The 22734-nt window shown below is 35.0% G+C and overlaps 3 protein-coding genes across 3 annotated transcripts; all 3 read left to right on the top strand.

Annotated features, from left to right (window-relative positions):
• The first annotated feature begins 6192 nt into the window (after positions 1 to 6192).
• LOC112796701 (uncharacterized) lies at positions 6193 to 8318 on the top strand. The gene is made up of 4 exons (XM_025839280.3): positions 6193 to 6431; positions 6512 to 6699; positions 6765 to 6927; positions 7856 to 8318. The coding sequence occupies exons 1-4, from the start codon at positions 6354 to 6356 to the stop codon at positions 8060 to 8062; spliced, it is 636 nt and encodes a 211-aa protein (XP_025695065.1). The 5' UTR covers positions 6193 to 6353; the 3' UTR covers positions 8063 to 8318.
• Positions 8319 to 12808: 4490 nt separating this feature from the next.
• On the top strand, positions 12809 to 15194 carry LOC112796700 (uncharacterized). The gene is made up of 5 exons (XM_025839278.3): positions 12809 to 13037; positions 13143 to 13283; positions 14035 to 14274; positions 14369 to 14428; positions 14847 to 15194. Exons 1-5 carry the CDS (start codon positions 12927 to 12929, stop codon positions 14949 to 14951), a joined length of 657 nt encoding a protein of 218 aa, XP_025695063.1. The 5' UTR covers positions 12809 to 12926; the 3' UTR covers positions 14952 to 15194.
• Positions 15195 to 18851: 3657 nt separating this feature from the next.
• LOC112796697 (probable arabinosyltransferase ARAD1) lies at positions 18852 to 22350 on the top strand. The gene is made up of 3 exons (XM_025839274.3): positions 18852 to 20068; positions 20843 to 21208; positions 21657 to 22350. Exons 1-3 carry the CDS (start codon positions 19139 to 19141, stop codon positions 21831 to 21833), a joined length of 1473 nt encoding a protein of 490 aa, XP_025695059.1. The 5' UTR covers positions 18852 to 19138; the 3' UTR covers positions 21834 to 22350.
• Positions 22351 to 22734: the final 384 nt, after the last annotated feature.

Here is a 22734-nt window from a genome sequence, read left to right as displayed (position 1 = left end):
TTACATACAATGAGGATATAAAAAAAAATCGACATATTAGGTATATCAAAATTAGTCATCAGAATAAAATAATATTAAAATATAAAATACACATTAAAAATTAATTAAATTATACATATATTTATATATAAATACATAATAATTAACTTTAATAGATAATTTTAGTATGCAAATAATATATTTTTTTGTAAAAAAATTGATCTACAAATTTCTTTTTTAAAATATTATTTATTATATATAATTTATGAAAATAATTTATTACTTTTACCTAACTAACCTCATTTTATTATTTTATTATTATTATTATTATTGTTGTTGTTGTTGTTGTTGTTATCTCAGTTCTCGTAGTTTTACCAAATTTATAATTAGATCTTTATGGTTTTTTTTAATTAGATTTCTACACAAATTTTAATTTTATAATTAAGTCTTTTTCATATAAAAAATATTAAAATTAATAAAAAATTCTCCTAAAAAATATGTGGTTAAACATTATTATTATTATTATTATTATTATTATTATTATTATTATTATTATTATTATTATTATTATTATTATTATTATTATTATTAGAAAGTCATATTAAACAAAGAGCAATGCTACATGGCTAAGATATATTATTATTTTTGACTAATACTTAGTCAGTAATAATTTATACCCATATTTATATATATTTTAGGATAAATAACTTTTATAAATTATTTGCAAATTAATTTTACATGTATCTCTCAAAGTAAAAAAAGTTACGTGGATTTCTCAATTTATATATATATATATATAAATTGAATTCATGGAGTTCAAATTATGTTTTTTCGTAGGAAATCGAATCTATAAGATTCGAATTACTTGGTTGCTATCTCCAATACTAAATCGAATGAAGGAGATTCGATTTACAATGAGTTGGATTGATTTAATATGCACACAGTAAATCGAAGCCAATGGTTTCGATTTGATGGTATTGGTAGGGGTGTACGCAGATCGAATCGGATCGGATATGATATCCGCGTTTTTTAGTGTTAGATCCGATCCGATCCGGATCGGATCGGATATCGGGTATATCCGCATAATTGAACATTCTCTTTTTAATCATATTTCTATATAAAAGAAATTTAATAAAAATATTTCTTTCACACTTTTAAACCTATTTATTCTTAAAATATTTTTAATTAAATTATTTCTAAATAACAAAAATAAAATAAAACAATATATGAATAATAACTACTAACTAAAACATACAAACAAGTAAATATAATATATATATACTTTTTTAATTATCATTGTGTGGATCTGCGGATCCACGGATGCAGAGCTGATATCCGCGATCTGATCCGTAAAGAGTGTGGATCGAATTCTATCCGATCCAATTAGACTACAGATCGGATCGTATCCGCAATTTTCTGATCGGATATGGATATTTACTGTAGATTTGCGGATATGATCCGATCCATGAACACCCCTAGATATTGGTAAACTGACGCACAAAAATTCGATTTACATACAAGGAAGTTCTATACTAAATCGAATCAAATGGGGTCGATTTAGTGTGAATGTGCCTATATATAGAATTTGAAATAAGTTCATTCGAATTACAAAAAAAAAACAACCCCCTCCACGAGCCCACCACCCAGCTCCCAAATCTTGGAAAACAACCTCGAAAAAATTCGAATCTGAACACATGGAGGACGATCTGAATCGTCTCTATCGGCTAGATGGAGTCGTGTATATTGCTAGTGTCGTCCATGAAGAGATTAGTGAACAAAAGTTTTTGTTTTCAACATAAATTAGTCAACCTAGTATTATTATCATAGTTCGTGTAGTGATTGTTTAGAGTTGTTAATTGGGAATTAGAAACTTTTTTTAATATAAGTACTTGTTAGAAGTAGTAAGTTATTAGCTAGTTAGATTTTGAAAACTTGAAATGGTACAAGTTAGGATGGTAGGCTATGTTAGATTTTTGAAGTTATTAATTTTATATTCAACGAGATTTAGAGCTAGGGTTAAATATAAATTTTTTGATATTTTTAATATATTAAAGATAATTTTTAAGAGTTGTCACACGCTTAAGTCAGTTTAGTTTCAGCATTTTCTATTTTGTGAGAACGTGTGAAACTATATATTTTGGTAAATTTTTTTTTTTGGAATTGGGTCATGAATTATTTAGTGTTTTGTATTGGGTCCTATGAAGAATTTGTAGGACATTATTGTAATGATTTTTTAAAAATTAGAGCATGCAATGTTATCATTTTTAAAATTTTAGGCATTAAACACTATTTTGTTATGATTGTGATAAGAAATTTTCTATCATTGACCAACTCCATCGATGTATCACCAGTATGAGAAGGCAACACGGAATGCCATTAGATGATAGGATCGTTCCGTACTTGCAGATGGCCAGTTTATACCATCTTCCAAAACTGAATGAGACTTAGTTTCAATTGGACGAGCCATTGGTGAGCGCATTCGTGGAGAGATGGCGTCTGGAGACACTTACTTTCCACATACCGTTCGGAGAGTGCACGATCACGCTGCAGGATGTAACATACTAGCTGAGGCTCCCGATCGACGGTTAGTATGTTAGCGGATGCCTCACGAACTTTGAGTGAGATGGCAATATCAGCTCTAATCATGGGCCTTTGTGCCATTCTGCAGTACCTTGATCAAGATGGCAGCATCAGCTCTAATCATGAGCAGTATGAAGGCCGATATAACATGGTAATCTCGCATCCTGTGATCACTAGATATCGATGTGACTAGGCAAGTATGAGCACCATTGTACCATTTTTCAAATACCTCTGCGCTGGCGGATGCTAACCCGAATGAGTCATGTGCACCCATTGCTGAATTCCTTGCACTTTCCATAATACTTGCGATTATCAGTTTCCAATATCTTGTATTCAACCCCACGACGGATGCTATAAGTCTTCACGCTTAATATGACCTCCTTTTTATCCTGAAACTGCTAACCAACTTGAAATTCAAATACGACTCTTGTATTCTATGTATCTTTGTCCCTCAAAACTAACAGATACTCCCGAATCCACCTGTTGTGTCATGGCATCCAAGTCTAAAATTGAGAAGTGCGGGAGGTATTGATGAGTTCTTGAACTAGATGCCCCGCCACCCACAATTGGAGTGGTTCGTGATATGTCATCGTCCCTATCATCAACTATCGTGGCGGGCTCCACATCATCATCATCATCATCATCATCATCATCATCATGCAGTGCATCCTCAACCCCCCATCTGGTACTCCACCCTCTCCAAAAACTGGGACCATAATAGGAGTATCGGGCATCGCAATCGCAACCTCCCCCAAGGGTCCAGTCTCACCGACTCCTGCATCATCACTGCGGTTCAGATTAGCTGCAAAGGACGAAAATTCAACTAAAATTGCTTCAGGAACAATCACCAGCACTGACGAGGCACCAACAGGCATGGAACTAGAGCAGGCTGGATGTCCTGAAGATTGACAATTCTGGTTTGAACCTCCAGAACTATATACCACATCCACAAGTTTCACCAACAGCTCTAGGATCCTCACCTTGGGAAACTACCGACGACAATGGAACAGACCTTGTTAATCTTCGTCCCTACTTATGACGAATGAATTGTACTTCACATCATCGCGCAACACAAAAATCGAAATTCTATAGAATAACTTCTCCACCCGTTTCACGCCATGCAGCCCCCGTCTCTAGAGTATAGTATTCTGAAACTCATCGTCGAAGGTTTGAGGAAAACATTTAGCGGGTCCTTATCCGTAAATTTAATTCTTAATCGCGTTTTCTTCTTGATCGACCCTCTATAGTGCACAAGAACTAAAAAACTCTCATCACTAGCCATTGTGAATCTCACTATGGTGAAAATTTCATGTTCAGCTCCTATTTATATACGTTAGGCATATATTAAATCGAATTAACTCATTTCAATTTATATATATAATAGAATTCATATTAAATCGAAGTTAATGGAATCGATTTACCATTATCCATTACCAGCTTGAATTTGATTTACTAAGGGGATTGAATCGTTACTTTCTGATTTGATTTACTATTATTGGGTTTGAATTGAATTCACTTAATTCGATTTACGTATGAACACAAAAATAAAGTAATTCGAATCTTATAAATTTGATTTACTACCTAAGCTTGTAATTCGAATCCATTAAATTTGATTTATATAGAAATATAAATGAAAACAATTAGGTAACATTTTTGGATTTGGAAAATTCAGGTAATTTTCAACTTGGTTTAATTTATTGGGGTGAATTACCCTATATTTTATATATAAAAAATATATAATTTATATCTATATTTACTAAAATTTTATACATATAAATTAATATAATTTATACTCATATTTTACAAAATTTACATATATAAATTAATAAAATTTATTTAATAAAAATAATTTAATATTTATAATAATTAAATAATGACCAAATATACTTAAAAATTTCTAGCCTAAAGAGTTTCTCCTAAACAAAAGAGAAGCTCAAATGGATAGTTATATTGCACGGCAACAGAACCAGAGTGGCTGAAATACTAGTTAGGCTGCTTCTTCTCCCTTGGTCTCTCTCTTTGTTAGATATCTCGATCTCTATTTTTGTCTTCGAAAGATAAATTTAATCAAAATCGTTCTCGAAAGATTTAAAATTAATCATGTTAGTCCTTCCGTCAATTCTGTCACTAACAACGTTAATTTTTCTGACGTGACACATTAGTTTTTTTTGTCTTTTTGGTCATGGGCTGTTAAGCCCAAGAAATAAAAACAGAACCCTAACTACCCAGAACCCCGACCCACCCGTACCTGTCCTGAAAATCCCTCCTCAACCCATCTGAGTAGCTTCGAGCCTCCATTCCTGTTCCGCTGCAACACAACCCCCGCAATGGTGGTTCTTCAAGCTTCACGCTGCGCACCATCTCCAGTAACCACCGTCGTCGTCGCCGGATGTTGCAGAGATATCATGCCTTGCCTAAATGTCAACCTCCGCCACCTATCAAGCGTCTTAGAGCCCCTGCTCCACAGCTACTGCCACTGCCGCATCAATGGTATAGTGCTCGCTTTCCCCCCCCAATCCAATTCGGTTAGCCGCATCACAGAGCACTACTTGCAAAATGCGGTCGTTGTTGTGCAAAGGAGGGCGACTTCGAACTTCTGCCGTCGTCATCGTCTTCTGAATGATATGCCCGTTTGGTCTCCTCCCCTGATCTGAGCTTCCTCAGACGTATGCTCCTCCGTCCGTGGCTCCTGACGTCATCTGTTGCTGCCCCTGCTGTTGGTTCTGTTGACGCCGCTCGATCCTTGCTCCTTGGCGACTTTCAACGTCGCGTCAGATCACTACCCTGAGTTCAGGGGCGGGTTAATCGTCCAGAATTGCTCCTGCGCTCCACCGAGTTCCATGGATGCAATTTCGTGCAACAATCTATTTCCTTCCTTTGGCGTCCAAGTGAACCCGAACTTGTTATCCTCCCCTGCCAACTGTAGGATGTCCAACAATATTGGATCAATGTCCTCAACCTTGCTCTTCGATTTTAAATTCTACACTAGAGATAAGCTATCTGATTGAATAAGTACTTTATGTAACCCCAAATTGTTTGCAAGTATCATGGCTTTCCTAATTGCTTCTGCCTCTACTGCTAGGCTAGAGATTGCTCCAATTTTAGATGCTGTCCCGACCTAAACACTCAAAGAGAGAGAGAGAGAGAGAGAGAGAGAGAGAGAGAGAGAGAGAGAGAGAGTTAGTTTGTGGTTTGGGTGGGTTGGGGTATGGAAATAGATACTGATGGGAGCTGATGCGAAGGCGCCAGTGTAGGTGATGGCAGAAAAAACGACATCGATAAGGAGCTAGCAACTGTTGGAACTTGCATGGAGGCTGAGATGCATAGAGTAGAAGGAGAGTCTCTGATCTCTAGGTTGGATCGTTGGGTTGGGGCTCCAATTTTCTAATGATTTAAACCTTGACAAAAAAAAAAAAACTCATGTATCACGTCAGCAAAATTAACGTTGTTAGTGATAGATAAACGAAGAGACTAACGTGATTAATTTTAAATATTTCAATAACGATTTTGATTAAATTTATTTTTCGAGAACGAAAATATTGATTAAATTTATTTTTCGAGAACGAAAATAAAGATGGAACTATCTTTTAGCAACATTTTAACTATTAACTCCTTAAAAATTCCTAGCCCAAAGAGTTTCTCCTAGACAAAAGAGAAGATCAAATGGATAGTTTGTTTTTTTTTTTTTGGTCAGTGAATGGATAGTTATATTGCACGGCAACAGAAGCAGAGTGGCTGAAATACCAGTTAGGCTGCTTCTTCGCCCTTGGTCTCTCTCTTTGAAGCAAGCAACAATGGCGCTTCCATCCGCATTCCAGGAACGGCTCCACCACATGGACCGCACTCGATGTGAACGCCTCTCTCTCCTCCAGGTTTCATTCTTGTTTGAAACTTCGAATATTTTCTATGCATCCAACAAAACTAAGCGTAATCAAGCCCTTGTTCGTTGCAGGCGGAGAAAGAGTTGCAAGCAAACAAGTCTCGCGTTTTGGCCTCCAAGCTCGCCAACATCAGAGCCACCGAACAGAGATGCTTCCTTCTCGATAACAAAATTGCTTCCCAGAACTTCAACCTTCTCTCTCTCACTTCTCAAATCCACAATCTCGAAGCCAAATACGATTCCCTCTCCCAAATGTTCAGGTTAATGCCACCTCCCTTAATTACTCTTCTGGGATTGGAATTGGAACTGATTTTTGGCACTTTAGGTCGATTCAGAACGAGGTGGATGAGCTTGAGGAGTTGCGGGAAAAGAGGGATAGGTTTTACGAAGCTAAGATGGTGGAAATGAAGCAATTCAAGGAGGTTGCTGACGAGTTTGTGGTGAAATGTCGAAGGGACGTTCAGGGTTTGAGGAATAGAGTAAATGAGGTAACATTGTCATCACAATTTGATGCAACATTTCTACTGTTTTTCATTTCATGAAAAAATTTATATTGGTGATTATTGATATGAAATTATTCTGAGATTGTTGCAAATTATTGAGATCAATATAAAATTCATTTTCACGGTGTTGTAATACAGTCGAATACATCTACTTGTAAGTTTTTTAAGGTAATTAGGTGGTTGAATTAATAACTTCAACTATTGTGATAATATATGATAACAACATACTTTTATTCAGAAGATTTTTAAAGTAGTAGGTGGTCGTTTGTGTATAAATTTCATATACATTAGGTGTATATAAGAGTTTCAAAAATGTTACGAAATCAGCCACTAAATCAAATATGTATTTATACATCTCTTGTTTAACTCATTTTTAATGTGTATTTTATATAAGTGACTGATTTTGTGTACGCAGTAGTATGGTAAAAGTTTAGTTCTTTTATAAATTTGTTGGATCCTTCTTTTTCAAGAAATGTGTGATATATATGTCATACACTAGCTCCCACAACCTGCTAAAATGAAATTGGCTAACTATTTGGGAGATTGATCATCTGTGAGATCTATTTGCCTTCTTCTTCTTCCATATATTAGATTAAGGCCAATTCTCTGGTGCCTGTAACTTTGGTGCTGAAATTGCCGAAGTTACCTTTTATGGTAAATTCTAAATATTAAAAAATAATTTACTTTTATATTTTTTAATTTAAATATTAAATTTTATCTCACTTTAGTAAGTTAGGCAAATATATATAGGCACCATAGCATGCACCTTAGATTAAAAGGAATGTTAGCTTCAGCTTTCCATCACATTGCTTCATCATGCTATCAATATGCATAAAGTGCAGCAAATGTGAGGTTAATATGGTGCATTGCAAGGAGATTGAACTGAGCTATGGATTGTGTTCTGTATTTTCAGTTGAGGTCATCTTTCATTGAACTGAAAGGTAACAACCAGAATTCATGTAATTCGGAGATAGCTATGGCAGAAAAGAGAAGGTTGGAACTGCAGGCTGAAAAGGAGTGTGTTTATAGAAACTTGGCCTCTAATCAGCAAATAAAAGCACAGTTGCAAAAGCAGCTTCAGAATATTTTGATTAAACAGACTCAAGAGAAGAGAAAGTGAATAGACCTAGAATTTGTTACTACCTAGCTAACTTTGATCATCAGCTACACGTTGGATCTCCCTGTGGACACTATTGTTTGCTGTGATCGGAGGATGCTTCTTGGGGACTCACCACCTCATTCTATACAAAAAGGGACAAGAATCATGGCTTGCCAAGATTGTTAATTGTAAAGAAATGCAGTAAGCCAGTAAATATCAGTTTTGTAACAAAACACAATCTACATCTGATGGTATATTTCGCATTTTAGAAACAGAATTTCATGATCAAAACCTATAAAAGGAAAACACGGTTATAAAAATTTACTCTAATATTCTAAATTGGAAACCTCAAATACATAGATATTAATAAGAGTTAATATACATGCACTATAAAATGCTTAATTTTTTTCGTTACATTATTTTTTTTTCAGTCTCGTTCAGTAATCTAAGCCCACGTAGATAGAATTCAATGGGTAGATAGAATTGAATTTAAGCTCAACAAAAAGTAGTTTTCATCCGGATGTAACTTGGGGCCCACGGCATCGCCACTTTTATGAGAGACGCAGAAACGAGAAAAATGAAAGTCACATTGTTGTGCAAAAGTTGAGTAAATGCAAATAGAAAGAGTCACCTTAATTACCATGAGGAGGAGCTTAGTTGCCCAATTTTTTTATAAAAAAATTAGTAGTATTTTTTTAAAAAATAAAAAATAGTTAAATTGATTGAAATATTTTATTATGACTTAAAACACACAGTTTTATTAGTAACTTTTTTATTTACATTTCGCAGTTTAGCTCTTTATTCAACAAGAAGTTCTCTTAATTGATAGATTGATTCGCCTGATATTAATTTTTTCAGTTTCTACCGCTACTACAGAGCGATCATTTTCAGCAATAAAAATAATGAAGAAAGAAATTGAGAAAAAAATTATTGAAAAGTTTAGTTTTGATTCAATTATTGAAAATTTTAAGTCACTAAAAATTCAAAGAGTATCATTATAAACTATTTTATATTTTTTATCTGTAGAATTATTTATTTATTATCTTATTAGTAACAAACTTAAAGAATAATTATATTTATAAATTTTATTTTAATAAAAACATTATTATTAAATTTTAATGTTAAATTTTTGGCCTTTCAAAATTTTGTTTCAAACTCTGTCACTGATTACCATAACCGTGAATAATAATAGAAAATTCAATTTATCTTTTAAGTTTTAAATAAAAAGTTAAAGGACTTTGATATTTTTTTTGGGAATATATACAAGAGTTATTTGAAAAAAATCTTGATTCTACCTAAAGTAGATGATGAAAGATTTTGAAAAAATGTGTGTGTTGAATTCTATTGTGCATCAATTCATTGAATGTATTATTCCCGGTGTAATGCAGAGAAAAAACTTCTTTGCATAATATAATATCTCACAAACTAGGAATAAATGCAACCAAACTAATTGTCTAACCACTCCTAACCGTTTCTGTTATTGGAGTTCAACTCTTCTGTCCTATCTCTCCCCCCACACCCTCCAAAACTTAAGGGTACTCTTTAAGTGACCTTAAGTTTGTTTTTGAAGCGTGTAAAGAGTAAAGACTAATAAGTAGAGGAGTTTAGTTAGATATCAGCAATTTAATCTGTGCCTGGGATATTAACTATATGTAAGTTTTGCTGGTTCACTCTCTCCCTAACAAAATGCAGTCTGAATTCGAAATATTTGCTTCCATGATGAAAAATTGGATTGTGAAATAATTGAACTACACTTGTATTGTCGCAATATATAACTGGAGTGGTTGGAATGTTGTATTACAAAGATAAGATAACAAATTCTGGAGCCAAACAATCTCTGAAGTAGTATCTGATAAGGCTCTAAACTCTGCTTCAGCACTTGATTTTTTGCTGGACCATGCAATCAAATTATCTCCTATGTAAACACAATAACCAGAAGTAGAGTGTCTATCATCCATATCCGAAGCACAATCTGCATTTGAAAAAGCAAAAATTCTCAAGTTAGTGCAGGGATGAATAGTTCCAATTAAGTATCTCAAAATTCGCTTAACATCCCTCCAATGAGTTTCAAAAGAATTATGCATATATTGTGCTACTTTATTTACTGAATAGAAAATCTCAGGTCTAATGAGGATGCAATATTGGACAGCACCCACCACAGTCTTATAGTGTGTAGGATCACGAAAGAAAACAGCACCATCTTTTGTTAATTTTTCTGCTGTAATCATGTGAGTGGGGATTGGCCTGGCATTAAGCATGCCAGTTTTGTCAAGTAAATCACAGATGTATTTGTTTTGGCATAAATGACATGCACTTGAATCAAGTTGTTTAGCTTCGATTCCTAAAAAATAACTAAAAATGCCTAAGCTCTTTAAAGAAAAAATGTTATGCAGCCGTTGAATAAAAAAAAGAAATAGCCATAGGCTGTCCCCTGTTATTAAAAAATCATCTACATAAACATGAACATAAATAATAGAGTTAGATGATGAAAGACTTTGAAAGAATATACGTGTGTTGAATTCTATTGTGTATCAATTCACTGAATGTATTATTCACTCTGTTATGCAGAGAGAAAACTCCTCATTATATATCTCACAAATTAGGAACAAATGCAACCAAACTAATTGTCTAATCACTCCTAACTGTTTCTGTTATTTAGGGGTGCACAGACCCGGCCCGGTCCGGTTCCGAACACTTTAGAAACTAATTTGGAGTGATTTCATCGGGTTTAGGGTCGGGTACGGATCTCAAAAATAGACCTGGTCATTATTTCGGGTCGGGTCCGGGCCATAACTCGGGTCACCTGAAGTCGGCCCGGTGGCCCGGTCATCATACACAATTAATATTTTGTGTTATTAGTGATGGATCATGACTATTCTTACGTGAAATTTAAGTATTGTAAACCTTAATATTTTGTATTATTAGTCATTATAAGACTATAAGTTAATGTTTTATGTTTAGAATGCATAAGATTTTAGACTAATACATAAGATTGTGTTATTTGTATTGATTTAAGTATTTGGTATTATTAAACAATATTAGTATTGATTGTGGTTATGCTTTAATATTGATTGTGGTTATACTTTAATTTTGAAGAATGGTTGGTTCTTGTTATATTTTTCTAAGTGAATTTTACCATGTTAACTAATGGTTGGAGCCTTGAAAATTTGGATATTTTTACATGCTAGTTTACAAGAAAGTATCAACGTAATGTAATGTGAACAGCCCGATTTTCACCCGGTATAATTGTGGCCCGAAAGTGTATTGGTTTCATCGGGTCTAGGGTCGGGTTCGAGTCTAATAAATAGACCCGGTGTATATTTCGAGTCGGGTCTGGGTCACATCAAACCCGGTTTCACCCAGCCCATGCGCACCCCCACTGTTATTTAATGCAAAGTTTTTTGAAGACCTATTTAAATATATATTCTTTGATTTCTTATATTTTTAAAAATAATTTCAAGTTTTATTCATTTAATAGAAAAAATAAATTAAGACACTCATAAATTACAATGTCCTATAAAGTATTAATATTAGTGATGACTCCAAAATTCTAGACTCTAGAATCTTCTTCTTTGGGTATATAGACCATAGAGGGAAAGAATAGATTGTGAAAACCGAACCAGTCATCAAATTGTTTTAATTATTGGTTCACGGATTTTCTGCCTAACCGGTTAAACTGTTGGTCCAACCAACAAATCATTTTAAAATAAAATAATAAATAAAATATAAATAAATACAAATTTACTGTTAGAACTTAGAAAGTTTAGAACCTCAAAATGTTCTGAAGGTAAGTGAGGAACTAATAACCTTGCTGATAATAATGTTCTGAATATTTTTGTGTTGAATATGATTGTCAACTCAATAAAAGAACAGTTTAGAGGAAAAAATCCCAAACGAAAAACATAACAGAAGAAGAAATAATCTTAACTAAAAATCAGAATAAGGAATAAGTTCAGAAACAAAATTCAAAACAGAGCCAAAGCCCAAAATAAAAAATTAGAACGGAGAACAAATAATTATAACAAGAAATCAGAAAAAAATAATAACAACCAAGACCAAATGATCAGATCCGAAAAAAAAAAAAACAAATTAACTATAAGTAAAAAAGGAAGGTTGAAATTCAACAGCTAACTGCAAATAAGAAAAATAGATGCAGGGTTTCAGAGAGCTGGGTGAAGGATGTGGAGGAATGCGACTGTTGACTGCGCTGCACCGCGGAGGACGACAGCAGCTGTGAGTTCCGCGGATGACGACGGGCGACGGGTTCGAAGTGCGACTGCGGGAGAGGGCGACGTACGAGTTCTACGGAGGACGACGGGCGACGGCCGCTGCGACTGCGAGGGAGGGAAAGGGTGAGCCAGGGACTGCGACGGTGGAGGGGTTGAGCGGCGCTGAGGAGGAGAGTGGAGAGGGGCCGAGTCTGAGGGTTGAGGGAGAGACTGGAATAACGGCGCTGGAGGAGGGGAGAGTGTAGTAGTGTATTGGATTATTAGGGTTAGGTTTAAACGAGGGATAGAGAATTTGAGATCAGGTTTTGAGTTTTGACGACGGCGTTTTATGAGAACCCGTCGGCTACCGGTTCGATCCGACCACCCAGAAATCTTCCGGTTCAGCGGTTTCTAAACGGTTTGGGATTGGCGGGATGCCGGGAGCAAACCAAATCGTATTAGTGTCCGGTTCGTGGTTGGACCGGTACGATCGGACGGTCCGATCCAGTTTTCAAAACCCCTAGTAAAGAAAATCCAAACAGCCCGAAACGCCCGTCATTTTGTAGTATAATTACCATGTAGGTTCTAGCATTTTCCACAGCATCGTATATAAAACTCAAAATTCCATAACAACACTAAACACACCACTCTAACTGTGATTTGGTGAAGAAGAGGAAATGGCGGAAGAGCTATCATTGGATTTGGAAGAGCTTCGTCACCTCCACAGCATCGCCAAAAGACCCCGAACCCTCTCTATCCTCTCCAACGAGATTCGCAACCTCGAGAAGGTTCTTTTCTTAAAAAAGAGATAATTATATGTTTTTCCTTTTCCCTTTTTTTTTATACTTTGAAATCTAATTTCTTCGTCATTGCTTTTTGTTCGTTATTTGTAGTTATCATCAGAGGCGTCTTCTGGAAAGGCTTCGCAGATTCCAGCACCTATTTCAACCGCAACTAGGGTTCCATCCGAAGCCGCAATCCATTATTCTCCCCTTGCATCCTTCAGTTGGGATCAGGATAACGATAAAGTTAAGGTAATCATCGGTTTTTGAATGTAATCAACAAGTAATACCTTTTTCTTGTGCTAATCACATGTTTGATTACTCATGGTGGACGCTGCTATCAGAGGAAACAGATTTATGACATTATAAACGTCAATCGTGCGACGTCACTAGAAATATGCATTTGTTATCTCAATTTTTTTTGTTATATTACTATAAACAAGTTAATAAACAAGTTCTATTATAGGTGTGATTATTTTGGTAACTGATGAAAAATGTGTGAATCAATGATTTAGTAACTGATTTTTATTGTGTACCGAGTATTTTTGTATTACAGTATTCCTAAATATTGACTCAAGTAGATATTTCCAATGTATTGAAATCTTAATTTTCAAAAAGAGCGATGTTACATGATCAAATTGGTCAACAAAGGTATGTTTATACTAAATACTAAATCCTATTAGTATAAAAATAAAGTATTAGTTCAAAGTGTTGGCTAATATTGATAAAAAGTATTGGCCTCATCATATTTCTGGTTAAAAAATGGTCAATTTTACTCATGTTAGTAGGTAGGGAGTATGTCTTCGAGCATATATTAGGAGCATAAATCGTTTGTTGCAAACAAAAGAAATATATGGATATTGGATAAATACCTTAGGGAGTTTGTTTATATTACCATAATATTTGACATAGTTGAGGTTATCTGCTACTGCTACTATGTTTATTAGCATGAGACTTATGTGGTAATGATGCTTTTATTTTATTTTAATTTTTTGGATGGCAGATATATGTTTCTCTTGAGGGAGTTGATGAGAGTAAGATTCAGTCTGAGTTTAAGCCAACATCCTTTGATGTTAAGTTCCACGACATTCTAGGGAAGAACTACCGGTGTGCAATACCAAAATTGCACGATGAGATAGTGCCAGAGAAATGCAAGATTTTGGTCAAGCCTACAAGGGTGGTTATCACCCTGGTCAAGGCTTCCAAAGGAAATTGGATGGATTTGCACTTAAAAGAGGACAAGGTATTGTATTGTAATTCTTTTGACTGACTTTACTGGCTTCTTTCCCTGCTAATCAATAGGATAAAGTGGTAACTTTCTTTTGTTAATCTTACAGCTGAAGCCTAATTTGGATAAAGAGAAAGACCCAATGGCAGGAATCATGGATTTAATGAAGGTAAGATTCTGTTTTATTGTTTTCCTTTTTAATAATGAATATGATTTATTGCTATTTTCCCATTTCCGAAAGTCGAATTTGAGATATATTATTAGGATTTAAGGGCTTATGTGATGCACATTAGCCAATGTTGTTTATCTATTCTTCGTATTGAATCAGATTTCCTAAAGTGAAGATAATTGCAAAATGAAATAGTCAGATAAATTATTGGTTTATGGTTTAATGGTGATTAGTCCTTAACATGTTCTCTTTATAACTTTTCCACTTTAGGAGATTCAAATTCCTTAGTGATATAAGTTATTGTAGCTAATCATGGCTACTTATAGTGAAAGATGTATTTGTAGTTTCTTGGCTTTGATACGGAAAACCCTGAATGTGACATATACTAAGCATGAATTTTAAATTTTTAATATTGCAGAATATGTACGAGGAAGGGGATGACGAGATGAAGAAAACAATTGCAAAAGCATGGACTGATGCAAGAACCGGCAAGACGGCTGACCCATTGAGTGGCTATCGTTGAGCAAGGAACTGGTGGTGTAAAAATGTCAATTTTCTTTTTCTAGAGAATCGGTTGCCCGTTTTAGTTGCATTTTGCATGAATTGAATTAAATGAATGCTTGGCACTGTGTCAATGGCATTTGTAGGTGGAGCAGATGTGAAGTTATTGTTGCTTTAATTTTATTAAAACACTAGTTTTTTTTTTTCTTTTTCTCCCCCTTTTTCTTTTGGTGCCATCGTCAATATTACAAAAATTTTATCCGAATTGGGTGGCTTATGGCGATTATTACTATTTTTCATTACCTACTTTCAATTGAAAAAGTAAACTCATTATTAATTCTTCCCACGTTATCACTTATCAATTATCATACTAGAATTGAACATTCTATTTCAGTGGGTTTTTCCCCGTCTCTCAAGTGTGGAGATTGTAAAGAACTATGTTTTCGAAAAGGATTAAAGGAACAATGAAGTTTTGTGAGGGTTTTCAATTCATTTTAAAATTATATTGCAAATTTATGAGGTTTAAAATCTTACAATAGATTTACAATGTAATAGTAGTTTTCTTGGGATTAGAACTACCACAAATACCAAAAAATCATTCACAAACGTGTGAATACTATAGTGTAGATGACAAATTGAAAAGAAACAAATGTGGTTAACATTACATATTATGGAAGACTAATTGAATTGAGTGGAAATTTGGAAATTAGTTTAACGAGTGAATGGAATTTGAAATATGATCATTTATTTAATTAATTTTATATCATTAAACATTAGATTAAATGATCAATTTGATAAAATTATTTAAACTAATGGTTTTATAGAAAAGATTCAAATTTTTGTTGTGATAAGATTACTTACGTGAATGCCTATTTATGTGGTTTAGTATTTTCAAGATACATTTAATATCCATTTGAAAAACTATTCTATGTACATTTATAAATAGAGGATTAAGCCTACGAAAGTAATACACAGCAATAAAGTATTCCTCTCTCCCCCTTTTTATACATTGTTAATTATTATTGGCTCAGGCAATGTGATAGAAAACTCCGGAAGAACTATAATTTTGTTTCCTGGAAGAACAAAATTTATAATAAATAATGCACTATTGTCTACCAAGTCTCGAAGAAACTTGTTGAGCTTTAAAGATATTTGTCAAAATGGATATCATATTGAGACAATGAATGAGGGAAATCATGAGTGTTTATGTATCACAACTCATTATTTGAATAAAAAGGTTACATTAGAAAAGTTGCCCTCACTTTCATCTAGGTTGTATTATACCAAGATTAGTGCAATTGAATCACATGCCATTGTAAACCAGAAGTTTACTAGCCCAAATGAATTCATAACTTGGCATGATAGATTGGGTCATCCGAGAACAACCATGATGAGGAGAATTATTGAAAACTCTCATGGACATTCACTAAAGAACCAGAAGATTCTAAAAACTAGTGAATTTTGTTGTGCTGCATGTTCTCAAGGGAAGTTAATTTTAAGGCCATCACAAGTAAAGATTGGATTTGAGTCCTCTGAATTCCTAGAAAGGATTCAAGGTGATATATGTGGATCTATTCATCCACCGTGTGGATCTTTTAGATATTTTATGGTCCTGATAGACGCATCTTCGAGATGGTCACATGTGTGCTTATTATCTTCTCGCAACATGGCGTTTGCGAGATTACTGGCTCAAATTATTCGATTAAAAGCACAATTTCTAGAAAATTCAATCAAAGCAATTCGTCTTGATGATGCTTATGAATTTACTTCCCAAGCTTTTGATAATTATTGTATGGATAATGGAATAAGTGTTGAACATCCAGTAGCTTATGTTCACACACAAAATAGGTTAGCAGAATCACTTATTAAATGCCTCCAATTAATTGCTAGACCCTTACTTATGATAACAAATCTCCCAACCTCGGTTTGGGGCATGCTATTTTACATGCCGCAACACTTATTCGTTTGAGGCTAACGAGTTACCATCAGTTCTCTCCTATGCAATTAGCTTTTGGACAGTAGCCAAATGTTTCCCATTTAATAATAGTTGGATGTGCGATATATGTTCCTATTGCACCACCTAATCGCACTAAAATGGGACTCCAAAGAAAATTGGAGATATATGTTAGATATGATTTTCCCTCTATAATGAGGTATCTTGAAATACAAATTGGAGATGTATTTAAAGCCCGGTTTGCAGATTGTCATTTTGATGAATCAAAATTTTCAACATTAGGGTGAGAGAATAAGTTTCCTGAAAAGGAACTTAATTGGAATGCATCATCGTTGATGCATTTAGATCTTCGATCAGGGCAATGTGAACTAGAAGTTCAAAAGATTATACATTTGCAAAGAATAGCAAATGAATTGCCTGATGCATTTTCTAATACAAAGAGGATAACCAAATCTTATATATCAGCGAAAAATGTCCCAATTCGAATTGATGTCCCAGTAGGACAAATAGCCATTGAAGCAAATACACGCCAGAAGTGTGGCAGGCCTGTCGGTTCCAAAGATAAAAATTCTCGAAAGAAAAAAGAGGTAAATACTATTCCTATTGAAAAAGACACTGTAAAGACACCTGCAGTTGTCCAAAATTCTGATATAATTTTAACGCAAGAAGACGTTCAGGTACCTGAAAATTATGAAAATGATGAGATCTCGATAAATTATGTCTTTACAGGAGAGAAATGGGACCGAAATAAGACAATTGTTAATGAAATATTTGCATATAATGTGGCATTAAATATCATGCATGAAAGTAAGGATCTTGAGCCAAGATCAGTCGAAGAATGTTGACAAAGGAATAATTGGCCAAAATGGGAAGAAGCCATGAAGGTTGAATTAGACTCACTTGCAAAACATGAAGTCTTTGGACCTGTAGTCCGTACACCAGAAGATGTAAAATCTGTTGGATACCGATGGGTATTTGTGAGAAAATAAAATGAGAAAAATGAAGTTGTGCGCTACAAAGTCCGACTTGTAGCACAAGGTTTTTCACAAAGGCCCCGTATAGATTATGAAGAAACGTATTCTCCTGTAGTACTGCATATGCATTTAATGGATGTGGTAACAGCCTACTCATACGGCTCATTAGATCAGGATATCTATATGAAAGTCCCTGAAGGACTAAAGATATCTAAACTATCCAATGAATATTCACAACAGTTATACTCAGTCAAATTGTAAAGATCTTTATATGGTCTAAAGCAATCTGGACGAATGTGGTATAATCGTCTTACTGAGTATTTTGCCAAAAACAGATTCAAAAATGATGATATCTGCCCCTGTGTTTTCATAAAGAAAACTACATCTGGATTCATTATTACTGCTGTGTACGTTGATGATTTAAATATCATTAGAACTCCTGGAGAGATTCCAACAATTATAAAAACTCTAAAAGAAGAGTAACCGAAAGATTCCAACAATTATAAATATATATATGTGTGGGTGTTTCAGTGATATAACTGATTATCCGAAAGAAAATGAAATATTTTGCTAAAAGTGTAAATCCCAGATTTCATTGACTATCAATCCACATTTTCAATCTTGGTATAAAGTAAAACTATTTTTATATTTTTAACATCATTAAATTTACAATAAAAATATTTTATGTATGATAGAACCTCATCTGTTTTCAAAATTATAAATTTAAAACACTTTCAAAGCTTAGAAATTATAAAAAAGAGTATAACAACTAACAAGTAACAAACAAATAATATTTCAGAGATAAGAATTTGGACTTTTAAAAAATTATCCCCTTGAATTCCTTATTAATAGCATAGATAATAGATATTCCATAAAATATTTAGAGCGAGAAAATTTATATTTTTTATTTGTTAAATACATTTAACCTCCTCCTTTTTAAAAAATTGAAAAACAAGTCGTTGTTAAGTACTTAAGCATGCTATCAAGATAAGTTATCTTATCACCATCTTACTAATTACAAATTTAATTTCTGTTGACAGAGCAGCAGATACGAAAACCAGCCTCATCTTTTCTTGTTCTGCCTGTGCTCTCTTCATTCACACTAGTATTAGTATACTTAAATTCACTCTCTTTTCAACCATCCAAAATTTAGTAGACAAACATCACACACACAGCCAAGCAAAAAAGGAAAATTAATTAAAAGGATAAAAAGCAAAACGATAATTCATTGGTCGTGTTTGTACGTGAAGGAAACAAAAAAAGAAAAAAAAAAGGAATCAAATGCCGTTTTACTCCAAAATCATGGACGAAGGAGCAGCTGCTTCAGCATTAGCATCATCAGCAAAGGCCAAAACCAGAAAACCCAAACCCAGTCTCATCTCTCGAATCCACGCGTTCTTCCACGCCATGAACCGAAAACCACTCCTCAAACAAACCCTAATTACATTCTCTCTCTTCTGCGTCCTCTACGCGCTCTTCAACGCCTTCTTCAACCCTTCCCTCGACGCCGACACCACCGCCGCTACAACCACCGTGCGCTCCGCCATACTCGCCGCCGCCGGAGGTGGCGGCCGTGGTGGCTCCCCTCCCGTTAAAGTCTATTTGTACGATCTCCCACACAGGTTCACCTACGGCGTCATACAGCAACACTCGCTGGCGCGTGGTGCACGTGCTCCGCACACCGTCTCGTCGCTCAAGTACCCTGGCCACCAGCACATGGCGGAATGGTATCTATTCTCGGATCTTACCCGACCCGACTCGGAACGATCCGGATCGCCAGTTGTTCGCGTCGTGGACCCCGAGGAGGCGGACCTGTTCTTCGTTCCGTTTTTCTCTTCGTTGAGCTTGATTGTCAATCCTATTCGGCCCGCGGGCTCGGGCCCGGGCCCGGAGAAACCCGCGTACAGCGACGAGGAGAATCAGGAGGCGCTGGTGGAGTGGCTGGAGGCGCAGGAGTATTGGAAGAGGAGCAACGGAAGGGATCACGTGATCGTTGCTTCGGATCCGAACGCGATGTATCGGGTTTTGGATCGGGTCAGGAATTGCGTTCTGCTGGTTGCGGATTTCGGGAGGTTGAGGCCTGACCAGGGGTCGCTGGTGAAGGACGTGGTGGTTCCTTACTCACACCGTATACGGAGCTACGACGGTGACGTCAGCGTAGAGAATCGCAAGACGTTGCTGTTCTTCATGGGCAATCGGTATCGCAAAGAGGTGATGTGATTTTTTTTTTATGCATGCAATTATTGGTGGTTGATTGTTATAATTGTGAATTGGAAACCTTGATGTTAATTTTTTGACACGGTGTGTTTAGAACCAATATTAGGATGAAAAAATTCTGTTTAAACTAGCTGAGTGCAAATTGTGCAACGGCATTCCTGAGCCTTTGAAAGTTTCTGTTGCCTATGAATCTAAATGTTTGATGGCAAATGGAAGGGTAATGATTTTGATACAGAGTGCTACTTTGATGATTTTGGCATCTACCAAGGATCCTCCTTAGAGACCTTCTTTGCATAGCTAATTCTCTTTCTCTTTCTGCATTGATGTTTCTTCTTTGGTATCTTTGGAAAAACCATACTGCTATTACTTTGTCTTTTGCTTCATGGGAGCTAGCTGGAAATGATACTAATTCATAGTTTTGTCATAAGAGTTCCCGCTCCCAATGCGAGGCTGCATGATCTGTAAGCACCTCTTTAAACTCTTGGTGCTTGGAGCCTAGAGCCATACCATATATAAGTTCTTCTAAGACTTAACTTCATGTTAACATTACGGTAATTGAATTGAACTGATACACACACAAACTTGGGTAATTTTCTACTTTCTGGGTGTTGTATGTTGTTGGTGTCATAAAAACATGTGCTTGGTGCTGTGACAGTGTTGCTTTTTATTCCATATAATGACCAGAATATTGCCTTTGATTCAGGTGCCTCGCTCGTACAATAGGGATTTTGTTGTGTTGATTATTTTATCTCCTTATATATTGTACAGGGAGGGAAAATTCGTGATATACTCTTTCAAGTTCTTGAAAAGGAAGAGGATGTCATAATAAAACATGGAGCACAATCCAGAGAGAGTAGACGGGCGGCTTCACAAGGCATGCACACATCGAAGTTCTGTTTACATCCTGCTGGAGATACTCCATCAGCCTGTCGACTCTTTGATGCTATAGTTAGCTTATGCATTCCAGTGATTGTCAGTGATAATATCGAGTTGCCTTTTGAAGATACTATAGACTATAAGAAGATTGCTTTATTTGTGGACACTGATTCTTCTATAAAGCCAGGATATTTGGTATCAAAGTTGAGAGCAGTGACCCCTAAGAGGATCCTTAAATATCAGAAAGAATTGAAAGAGGTTAGTAGTGCTGGTATAATTTTCTCAATAAATTTCTTGTTATGCTCCAAATTCTGATTAGGGTACATTCCTTTTGAACATTAGAAGAATGCTTCCCCCCCCCACAAGACCTGTAACAATTTGAGGGTTTCACTGATTTGTCAAAATAAAACTTGAGTAAGAAACTTGAATCAATGTTATAGGTCCTCATTGCTTCTCCTCTAGATGGCTAAATCCTAGGTGTATCATGAATCATGGACACCCTTGAATCTGTGTCATGTACTGTAATTGTCTTGCATGCTTTGATCCCTCCTTTTGATTTTGATTTTATTTAAAAAAAATATAGGAGGGTGTTCTAGTTAACATTTGTTTTTATCCTCCCCCCCCCTCTTTTTTTTCTCTTTGCCTCTTCTTTTTCTTTGTGTGTGTGTGTTATGTCAGGGTATTAACTTAATTTATCTGCTTTCAGGTGAAGCGATACTTTGAATATGAAGAACCAGATGGGACTGTTAATGAAATTTGGCGCCAAGTTTCCAAAAAGCTTCCCTTGATTAAACTGATGATTAACCGCGAGAAAAGGTTGTTAAAAAGGGAAGCTGACTGTTCTTGCATATGTACAAACCAGACCGCCTTTAGAACCTTATAGAACCTATTCTCACACAAATTGGGTTTAGCATTCTACGACTCAGTTCTGCAAGCTTATTTTGAGGTGATTAAGAACATTAATTAAGTGAACTGATCGATGTGCATGCATGTTTTCTCACAGAAGCCTCGCATAAAAGGAGTATCTTTTTTCTTAAGTTACTACTACTTTATACGTGTCACCAAAATCTCAGCTACTCTTACTTATTGTGTGAGGCATTTGTGAGAATAACTTTTATGCACCCGTCATTGTTCTTTAATTAATTCTTACCTGCTAGTGGGGCCTAACCGAGTGATATATAAGAAGGCTTGGTAAAGTTTGTTGGAGTGTATGATATATGGAAGTGTTGGTAAAGTTTGTTGTCACGTACCATGCTACTAAATCGTTGTGTTGTAGATTCCGTAAGGTTTATATTAGCATACGCATAGAGATGAGCCTGAGAAGGAAAGATTAAATTGTATCTTTATTGAATTGTACAGGATATAGAATAAAGTTAAATTATATATATTCTTTATTAACATGGCTGCTTTGTTGTTGTTTTGGTTGCAAGTATACTGGTATGCATAGCATTTGTTCATTTTTTTAAGGTAAAATGATATTGCTTATTGGGCATATGAAAACCATTTTGAATCTATCTATCAATGTTTTCTATTTTTATTATATAAAAGTTGATACTAACTTCTTTTACATTGAATTTAAGCCATGTTTTCTATTCTAATGATACTATATCAACAACTTTGATTACTTGGCAAAACTTAAAATTTAACTAATAATCTTTTAGTAAAAGATTTTTAAAAAATTAAAAAAACATCTATTATTATTCAATTAAAACAAAAAGTATTAATTAAATATAATAAATATACATTAAAAATATCATAATAATGTTAATTATAAAAATTTTTTG

The sequence above is a fragment of the Arachis hypogaea genome, chromosome 4, assembly GCF_003086295.3.
Source record: "Arachis hypogaea cultivar Tifrunner chromosome 4, arahy.Tifrunner.gnm2.J5K5, whole genome shotgun sequence".
Classification (NCBI taxonomy): domain Eukaryota; kingdom Viridiplantae; phylum Streptophyta; class Magnoliopsida; order Fabales; family Fabaceae; genus Arachis; species Arachis hypogaea.
This window is presented reverse-complemented; position numbering and strand designations above follow the sequence as displayed.